Source organism: Sceloporus occidentalis, unplaced genomic scaffold, assembly GCF_023333645.1.
Source record: "Sceloporus occidentalis isolate IW3139 unplaced genomic scaffold, rSceOcc1.0.p SCAF_126, whole genome shotgun sequence".
Classification (NCBI taxonomy): Eukaryota; Metazoa; Chordata; class Lepidosauria; order Squamata; family Phrynosomatidae; genus Sceloporus; species Sceloporus occidentalis.
In genome coordinates, this window is record NW_028317106.1 from 297,661 (window position 1) to 307,923 (window position 10,263).

Below are 10,263 nucleotides of genomic sequence, written 5' to 3' on the forward strand. Positions count from 1 at the left end.
ATGCTCTCCTTTTTCGGTTTTGTTTTTATAATGCAACTTTTTGTTTTTTGTTTTGTAGAAACGCCCTGTTTTAAGCTTTGGGTAATGAGTAAAATTAGGCTCGTCTGTACTCTTTCAGCTATTTTATTTCTCCCTTTTCCGTGTGTCTGAAAAGGTACGTGCGAATGTATGCATCGTGTGCATTAAAATACATTCACACGTATACGTCTGGATACACATGAAGGCGTTTGTATACAGATAGCACCATAATGACGGGCGACGACGTATATTTACGTCGCGTGAATATACTTTCGCACCAACCGTTAAAAGCTTTGCTGCTAAATTTGCAACTAGTTAGAAAAATTAAAAAACAAAAAAATAATTTTGCTAATTTTAATGTGGGTCTGACTTTTGACGGCTTTTATGTAGAACATTTTTTAAAGTGTCATACATGTTGCGTTACAGTTAGCAGCCTCGTTAAAAACTGAAAAAAAAAATATATATAAACAAACTTTTGTCAAAATTGTATTTAAAAAGGAAAAAAAAAATTGTAATTAGCCTTTAGGTTTGTTCAGTTAACTTTGGGATCTCCGCTGGGTTTCTATACCAGAAATAGCCAGGCAATGTAAATTATTTTATTTTTTCTGCTTCCAAAATTTCTTTCCTTTTTTAATTTTTTTTTTTTTTTTTTTTTAATAAAGGTGCAGCAACTTCTAAATATTTTTGTTTTATTCAGTGGGGACGAGCTGCCGTTATTTTATGTTTGAAACTATTTAATTTAGCGAACGATCTCTTTCTTGTATAGGATGGGAGGAACCATTTATATCACGGGGGGGGGGTCGGGAGGCCTCTTGGTTTTAGCGCCCCTCTGGTTTTTACAAATCCACTTGTTGTGAGATTAATCATATTGTCCCCCTCATTAAAAGCTTCTGAACCCTAAATAAGAAAAAGATGAGAAAAAAATCAAAATTGTGTGATTTGTATGAAATATGTAATTTTTCTTTTTTTTTTTTTTTCATTTTGCTATATTTCTTTCTTTCCTTTGATGCATGTGATGGGAATCTTGGTAACTTTGTAACAAAGAACAAGAAATAGAATTATGTGGAATCACGTTTTGGGGTCAGGCTATTTTTGTCTTTTTTTATTATTTTTTTCATAGAATAATAATCATTATCCCTGAAAAAAAATGTAATGTGCAAAGCTGATCAGAAAGCGATACATTTCAGAAGGTAAAGAGTTAAAGCTGGGTATGTTACCCTCCCTGTGGCAATATATAAGCTTACAATACTGCTTTATATACAGAATCATGTGTCCTCCTTTTAAATGTGCAAAAACAAAGCAAAATTAACAAAAAAAATATATAAATATATTTAAATATATATAAAAAAAATAAAACAATATACTTTAAAATAAAATAAAAATAAAAAAGTTCTGCATTTTCTTTCTGCGCAAGCATTTAAACTGCTTGTTTTAAATGTTAATTTAGTCTTTTTTTTTTTCTTCCGAATCATGAAAAATCTATTTTTTAGGGTACGTTGGTGCTGAGTAGATTTAATACCTATTTTAAAAAGAAAGAAGTGTGTGAATTTGGTGAAGATTCTGTTTCTTTTCACTATATGCATGTGTAAATGTTTGTAATCTGGCTTTAAATTCTCCCCTTCGGTGGTATCGAGAAATCCATTTGTGCCGCTAACTTTTTTTTTCTTTTTTCCCTGGTAAATTTTTTGGTACATTTTATTTGATGTTTACATTAAAATGTGACATTATTGAAGACAAACAACCATCACTTTGCTGTTTTATTTGAACAGCGATAGAGCGAGAGTCGAGGGGGGAGGCAGTCGCAGCAGGGAATATGAATTCCGCCGCAGCGCCGCTTTTCTGGCCGGCAGCCACGTCAGTCGACGGTGTGGAGGAAGATGCTTCTCGAGTGCCCCTCCAGCCCACGTTTTCAGTATGTCTTGCAGTCTGTGGGTTATGTTTATGGGCAGGGGTGCGCTTTACGGCCGCCCCCCGTTATAAGAGATAAAGGGGCTGTGTTATGGGGGTCAGAAAGCCTGCTGCTCCGGGACACATAAAGGTAACAGGGAGGGGGGTGGAATGTATAGGTTAGACATGCTTCCCCTCCTATATATTTACTGAATATACACATCCCGCTGTACCAATCCCCCCCCCCCCCCCCAGGTATCTCCAGTAACCCACACTGAAGAGCAGGACACGCTTCACACGCTCACCTGTGCTCAGGCAGGCTTTTTACTGAGCGCTGGTCTAGCCACGGTGCTCAGCCGGTTACCAGGTACCGCCGCCGGCTTATCCCGAGCTGATAACCGTACACCATGGGCTCACCGGTGCAAATGCTTACATATAGAGGTCTCTGCAGGTCATTACAGAAGAAAGGGGGTCTGCGGTGCAAAATATGAGGAGGAAGAGCTGGGTAAAACCCCCGGCACCTGGACCCAAACACTGGCACGAGAGCCACCACGGCCAACAAAACGGAGACCGAAGAGGCCACGGGCTGATTCTACCCCCCAAAAAACAAATTTACTTCAAAGAGAAATGCAGAAGCCGAGCGGCTTCCACTGTACAGTAACAGGAGTGAGACGCAGAGCTTGCAATCCATCCTAGCGTTACATGTGCTCCAGCGCAGGCTTACACGCAGATTAAGAAAATTTGTTTCTATACACATTATCGGGGCTTTCAGGGCTGTCGGACCCCTGTGATACCCTCATACCCAGGAAGCATTCTGACCTCCTAGAAACGTGGGGCATCAGGGGATTGGGACTGGCCAAACTAAACAGGGACACTTGGGAGGTGTGGGGCAGATTGTACCCTGAAACATGGGTGAGGGGGTAAAATACTGTCTGGAACCCCCTTTGTTTAGTGTAAAGCCAGGGCAACAGGGGCAGATGCTGCAGGGCCCCACACGGGTGGGGCAGCAAGGAGGGCGGGGCTAGTAGGAGAAACATCGTTGAATTTAAATCTGGTTAATATGAAGCGCTTTTCAGTGTACATATGCATTCACACACCAGCATACACAAGGTTAATTGCGAGACGCACGGGGTTAATTGCCGGCTGCACCAGCTACTGCCCCTCAGTGTGATTGGGACTGAGAGAGAGAGAGTCACCGACCGGAGAGCCCTGCTAAGAGACTGCCCGGGGCAAAAACAGCCTGGGGACAAATGGACTGCTACCCGAGTACAGCCTGGAAGCAAAGAGAGACTGCTTTTCCTTATACAGCTTGGAGGCTGAGGAGACTGCTCCCCTCAATACAGTCTGAGGAGGCCAAAGAGACTGCTCCCCTCAATACAGTCTGAGGAGGCCAAAGAGACTGCTCCCCTCAATACAGTCTGAGGAGGCCAAAAAGAGACTGCTCCCCTCAGTACAGTCTGAGGAGGCCGAAGAGACTGCTCCCCTCGACACAGTCTGAGGAAGCCGAAGAGACTGCTCCCCTCGACACAGTCTGAGGAGGCCAAAGAGACTGCTCCCCTCGACACAGTCTGAGGAGGCCAAAGAGACTGCTCCCCTCGACACAGTCTGAGGAGGCCAAAGAGACTGCTCCCCTCGACACAGTCTGAGGAGGCCAAAGAGACTGCTCCCCTCGACACAGTCTGAGGAGGCCAAAGAGACTGCTCCCCTCGACACAGTCTGAGGAGGCCAAAGAGACTGCTCCCCTCGACACAGTCTGAGGAGGCCAAAGAGACTGCTCCCCTCGACACAGTCTGAGGAGGCCAAAGAGACTGCTCCCCTCGACACAGTCTGAGGAGGCCAAAGAGACTGCTCCCCTCGACACAGTCTGAGGAGGCCAAAGAGACTGCTCCCCTCGACACAGTCTGAGGAGGTCAAAAAGAGACTGCTCCCCTCAGTACAGTCTGAGGAGGCCGAAGAGACTGCTCCCCCTCACTACAGTCTGAGGAGGCCCAAGAGACTGCTCCCCCTCACTACAGTCTGAGGAGGCCAAAGAGACTGCTCCCCTCAATACAGTCTGAGTAGGCCAAAAAGAGACTGCTCCCCTCAGTACAGTCTGTGGAGGCCAAAAAGAGACTGCTCCCCTCATTACAGTCTGAGGAGGCCAAAAAGAGACTGCTCCCCTCAGTACAGTCTGAGGAGGCCAAAAAGAGACTGCTTCCCTCGGTACAGTCTGAGGAGGCCAAAAAGAGACTGCTCTCCTCAGTACAGTCTGAGGAGGCCGAAGAGACTGCTCCCCTCAATACAGTCTGAGGAGGCTAAAGAGACTGCTGCAGAGGGCGCCAATTTCTTACATGTTTGACCTGAGGTATTTTTGGGGCCTTTACATTCACCTGATACTCACCCCACCTGGGGCAGGAGGGAGCCAGGACTGATTCTGAAGCGCACAGGACAGACATTCCCAGCCATCCAGAAGAGCTGCCCCCTGCGAGGTAAGTCCCCTAATTAACCTGCCCCGATAGGGGGTATTAACCTGTCACACACTGTGTGTGGTACTAATCTGTTACACTCACTGTGTGTGTGGGGGGTACTAACATGTTACACTCACTGTGTGTGTGTGGGGGGGGTATTAACATGTTACACTCACTGTGTGTGTGTGGGGGGTGTATTAACCTGTTACACTCACTGTGTGTGGGTGTATTAACCTGTTACACTCACTGTGTGTGTGTGTGTGGGGGGGTAGTAACCTGTTACACTCACTGTGTGTGTGGGGGGGGTAGTAACCTGTTACACTCACTGTGTGTGTGGGGGGGGTAGTAACCTGTTACACTCACTGTGTGTGTGTGTGTGGGGGGGGTTAACATGTTACACTCACTGTGTGTGTGTGGGGGGGTTATTAACATGTTACACTCACTGTGTGTGTGGGGGGGGTTATTAACATGTTACACTCACTGTGTGGGGGGGTGTATTAACCTGTTACACTCACTGTGTATGTGTGGGGGGTATTAACCTGTTACACTCACTGTGTATGTGTGGGGGGTATTAACCTGTTACACTCACTGTGTGTGGGGGGTGTATTAACCTGTTACACTCACTGTGTGTGGGGGGTGTATTAACATGTTACACTCACTGTGTGTGGGGGGTGTATTAACATGTTACACTCACTGTGTGTGTGGGGGGGGTGTATTAACCTGTTACACTCACTGTGTGTGGGTGTATTAACCTGTTACGCTCACTGTGTGTGTGGGGGGGTAGTAACCTGTTACACTCACTGTGTGTGTGGGGGTGTATTAACCTGTTACACTCACTGTGTGTGTGGGGTGTATTAACATGTTACACTCACTGTGTGTGTGTGTGGGGGGTGTATTAACCTGTTACACTCACTGTGTGTGGGTGTATTAACCTGTTACACTCACTGTGTGTGTGTGTGTGTGGGGTAGTAACCTGTTACACTCACTGTGTGTGTGGGGGGGTGTATTAACCTGTTACACTCACTGTGTATGTGTGGGGGGTATTAACATGTTACACTCACTGTGTGTGTGTGTGTGGGGGGGGGGTTAACATGTTACACTGTGTGTGGGGGGGTGTATTAACCTGTTACACTCACTGTGTGTGTGTGGGGGGTAGTAACCTGTTACACTCACTGTGTGTGTGTGGGGGGGTAGTAACCTGTTACACTCACTGTGTGTGTGGGGGGGGTAGTAACCTGTTACACTCACTGTGTGTGTGTGTGTGTGTGTGTGTGTGTGGGGGGGGGTTAACATGTTACACTCACTGTGTGTGTGTGTGTGGGGGGGGGGTTTATTAACATGTTACACTCACTGTGTGGGGGGTGTATTAACCTGTTACTCACTGTGTATGTGTGGGGGGTATTAACCTGTTACACTCACTGTGTATGTGTGGGGGGTATTAACCTGTTACACTCACTGTGTGTGTGGGTGTATTAACCTGTTACACTCACTGTGTGTGGGGGGTGTATTAACATGTTACACTCACTGTGTGTGTGGGGGGTGTGTATTAACCTGTTACACTCACTGTGTGAGTGATTGCTGCTTATTCTAGCCAATGTCTGTGTTCCTGTAACAATCCAACACAATCTGTCGCTGTCTGTCACACAAAGGGTTTAATGTCACCTTTTGCCCCGAGGTGCAGTTGTGATGCCTTTTTGTAGAAGTACTCAAAGCCTTTAACTCTGTCTTCCCGAGGGGTGGGTAATGCAACAAAGGGTCAGTCTGGGGAGGTTCTACGGGACAGGGTGGGATCGGTTCACATATCGCAGAAAGGAGTGCGTTTTTGTGTATTTCAGGCGTTCCGTGATTATTCTAGATTCACCGCTCTAGATACAAAGCTCTTTATTGTCACAGTTAGCCCTGCGTACGTAAAAACACGGCACGTTTAAAGCTTGTCCAGCGCGACACGCGGCGGCGTGTCTGTAAACGGAAAAATATCGATGCTGTGCCTTTTAAGATGCTTCCACCTCCCGGAGGAGAGGGGCATTGATGGGTACCGGCGCCCTGCGGGTACCACACTTCTGCCCCAGATGTAACTTGCTGATATATTGTAATGATGCTCAGATGTACCCTCCCGAGCAGCCGCTACCCGCGGGCACCTCTCCAATCAGGAGCAGTGGAAATTAAGGGGCAAAAAGCTGAAACGGCTGGAAACGTGGAATTTAATACTTTTTAAGAAGCCGCAGTCCTGGGGATTCACCGCCGGCGCCCGACAAGGTCCCCGTTATTTAACCCTTTGTCTCCCGTCTTTATGTCCATGGTATCTTTGGACGGCACGTGTTACATATCGGGCTCGGCATCCATACAGGTTTCCCATGGATTCCGGGGCATCCGGGGCAGAGAGATCAGAACAAGGGCAATTCCGCAGATAAATAGCAGCACGAAGGCGGAACAGGCGCAGGCGAACGACCACGAGTAGTAATACTCAATCCACACCGTGTCCTTGCTGTCGATCATCCGGTGCACAGATTGTCTGATGACTTCTGCGGAGATGATAATGCAGAGACCTGGGGATAAATCAGAGTGTTACCCTGCATGAGCACAGGTGGATCTGCCAGTGGTTTACTTAAATCTCACAAGTGTCCCTGTTTAGTTTCTCAAGTCCCTCTCTGCTCCCCTAACTCCTGATGCCCCCGAAGTTAACAGGCTGCGAGGACTGGTGTGGGAACCATGTTCTGCCGCATTATAAATCTTAGCCAGTAGTTTGCGGGGATACCTTCTGATTAACCTGTCAACCCCAGCTCTCCCCCCCCGGTATCGGTATAGTGCTGTCAGGATCTCCCTGCACTGTAAGGGGTCAGACTGTAATGACTTTATCCATAAGGTAAGGAGAGCCTTGCATGGCCTCACCTGCAAACACGTAGAAGAGGCCGGCTGGTTTGAGCAGGTAGTCCAGCTTCTGCTTGAAGGACAGCAGGGTGCACACCGTCCCCATCGTCATGAAGCCAACTCCGATAATGGCAATGGCGGCCGCCGAGATGCTGTATTCTGTGGGACACGAGGCAGAAGACTTCCTGAAACTGAGAGAGGATTCCCACCTGCTTGGCCTACGACCACCAGCCAGACAATCGCCGTACAGTGACCTCTACTACTGGACCAGTATCGGCCATAAGAGCCAGGAACCTTATTCCTCCCCAAACCTTCACAACCAAGAGTGAAACAGGAAACCATTCGGGCAATTCACGGCTGAAGGAATCTGAGGGAGACACGGAGTGTAGGACCAACAGTACCCCATCTGCCGGCCGGCGACCAACGAGCCGATTATCCCCCATCTACACCCTCACGTTCTTACGTCATCTATAAGATTCGTGGACCGTACCTTTCTGAGTGGTCACCTCGAAGATTTCGGCGTTCTCTCCGGAGGTGAAGTGTTTGAAGTAGGAGCAGCTGACATCTGCGGAGAGAGAGCGGGACAGGATTAGCGCCCGAGCCGCTCCTCCCCCTCGTGGTATTTAGAGATTATTTATTGTTGTTTTATTATTTTTCCTTTTCCGTGCCGGACGTTTTGCAGCCGCAGCCGGGACCTCAGAGCCAAATCTACAAATATCCTGTAAACGTGCAGAAAACGTTCATTTTAACGTTGTCCCTATAGCTACCTCCTTCACTGGTTACCTGTTCCGTGTGTCTACTACGTGATACATTATACAATGCGGGAACTATTTGAATTATGTACTTTGAGGACAACGTGGTTTATGGCTCTTGATAGGGAGGAAGGTATTTGTGGCGCACCCAATAAAAGTGTATTTATACCATGGTAGGAGGTGGGAGGGCCCATATCTGACACGCCATTGGCTACAGAGATGTGTTTAATGCCTGACGTGGCTTCAGTTACACGTGTGGCTCCCGCTGACATATGAATGTGGGATGAGGGTCCCGTGAACATCACGGAGTGTAATGCTTGTGACACAGGTTCCTGGCGTCGACACACATGTCACTGTCCGTCAATACACGACCTGCGCATGTAAAAACAGGACAGCTGGACTTTACGACTGTCCAAACCCAGACACGCAGCCCATGGAAGGTGTCCGCACCGGACACGTCTGTCTCTTGTGTCCTATTTATTAATATCTGCTGACAACGTCTCTGGTTTGGAGGCGAGTAACATCCGCCCCGCAGATCCACCAGTAACACGGAGCACTAATTATGTGGAAACCCGCCACGGCGCCCACGTCTCCAACTTCCGCTGCTGGCCGGAGGAGGACAGAGAGGCCACGGAACCGGCAACGTAGTCAATGGCGACCGGATGGTGCCACGGGTGGGAAAACAAGCTGAATATCAGCAAATGCTGATGAATACACGATATGCTGAATCCCAGCCACGTGTGTAAAGCCGGGGTCAGCAGAAATTGCGACGTGAGCCGGCAGGTGCCGTGGGAAGGAGGGTCCTGCGTGGGCTCAGTCACTCCCCACCCAGATTTATTTCAAGGAGTCATTCAGCATCTTCAGGCGGGACGCAGATCGGGTTACACCGAGTGGGCTCAGGGAGCCGGGTTTGGAGCAAAGAGATGACTCGGACATCAGCATTCAGAATAACGAGGTTATGATGTCATAGAATATAACATGAAATATCATGGCTTTTTTTTTTACCCCACTTGACTGTAAGCTCTTGGGACAGGGCCTCCCATTATACCGGTAGAATGTAAGCTCCAGGGGACAGGGTCACCTATTTTTACTAAAGAAGAAATTCCTCCAATATGCAATAAAACTGGGTGCTGAATGCCATCCTTATAGAGTCTCCATAACATGTCGCGTGGCCGGAGCTCCCCTGCGCAGGCTGTCCCGTGGCGCTGTTATCGGAGCTGTCAGCCGGTTAATGTGTTTGTTAAGCTCTGACTTTGCCGCGTTCTCACTGAGGCTCAGTGTCTCGAACGATTCATCGCTCAACATGTTGTGGGAAGCCGAACATTCAGTGCGGTTTAATGCCCCCCCATTCACTTTCCTTCTGTGGCTAGAACCTTATCTGGAGGAGTTGATTTACTGCAGGATAATGCCCCCCTGTGACAGGCAACACCCCTGATATTAACCCCTTTTGACCTGGCTGAGCTGAATAGTTTGCAGATGAAAAAATTCTGCGCCCCCATAATAAAAAATGAAGCTAACGGGCAAAAAATAATCAGTGTTTACGTATGTTTTACTAAGCCGGGCAGCGATCGGACGATGGTGGGGAGAAATCTGCGTCCCTGTGACGGGTCGTGCGTATTTACCAAACACATGGAACAAACTGACAGCCCCCCTTCTTTATAAGCTAATTTTCAGGAAAAATAGGCATTTGTCAAATTAAATGTAATCTATTTGAGATATATAGTAAATATTTGAGGTGGAAAGCGTCACACGCCTTCCCGCAACACACCCCGGAAGGAGCTATGCCGGGGATCACTGTAACGCACCTCGACTCCATTTGGGCCCGGCGCATGCGCTGTGCGGTCACCTACCTCCAGGAAGGCTTACAGGTCCGCACCCCTGGGTTTCAGAGTCTGTTTCCTCCATTAATATCTTCTTGGTACACAGCCTCCACAACCCGAAATGTGCCACCTCGCACGGCTGGCTGTGATCGTCCACTTTGGGGTTCAGCACGGCCCAGTGATCGCTCATCACAGCGGCCAGCATCAGCGCCACCCCGACCAGGACGATGCATGAGGTGACCCTGATCTTAATGGCTTTGACTTCCATCATGGCTGCAGTGGGTCAGTGGCCCAGGACTGCTCGGCTCGCTGTCTGCTGCATGTACGAGGCTCCAGGCTGAGACTGCTGGAGGGGACGGCACAGGAGCAGCTGTCGGGATCTGTCAGCCTTGGGGGATTCTATAAATGCCAGAAATGGCCTGAGTGCCGGCCATGCGCCGCCTTGGATCGCAGCAGCCTGTTTTTTTGTTT

General features: G+C 48.4%; 1 protein-coding gene across 1 annotated transcript; it reads right to left on the bottom strand.

Annotated features, from left to right (window-relative positions):
• Nucleotides 1–6,671: 6,671 nt before the first annotated feature.
• On the bottom strand, nt 6,672–10,063 carry LOC149281886 (voltage-dependent calcium channel gamma-1 subunit-like). The gene is made up of 4 exons (XM_089498909.1): nt 9,823–10,063; nt 7,711–7,785; nt 7,242–7,379; nt 6,672–6,898 (listed from the first exon to the last, which is right to left on the bottom strand). Exons 1-4 carry the CDS (start codon nt 10,061–10,063, stop codon nt 6,672–6,674), a joined length of 681 nt encoding a protein of 226 aa, XP_089355035.1.
• Between the last annotated feature and the right edge of the window lie 200 nt (nt 10,064–10,263).

Excerpts from the sequence above, each read along its gene's own strand:
- LOC149281886 (XM_089498909.1), bottom strand. The coding sequence starts at position 10,063 with ATGATGGAAGTCAAAGCCATTAAGATCAGGGTCACCTCATGCATCGTC. Across the intron at positions 7,380-7,710 it reads CGAGGTGACCACTCAGAAAG|AATACAGCATCTCGGCGGCC; the intron begins GTACGGTCCACG and ends CGTGTCCCACAG. Across the intron at positions 6,899-7,241 it reads CCTCTTCTACGTGTTTGCAG|GTCTCTGCATTATCATCTCC; the intron begins GTGAGGCCATGC and ends ATTTATCCCCAG.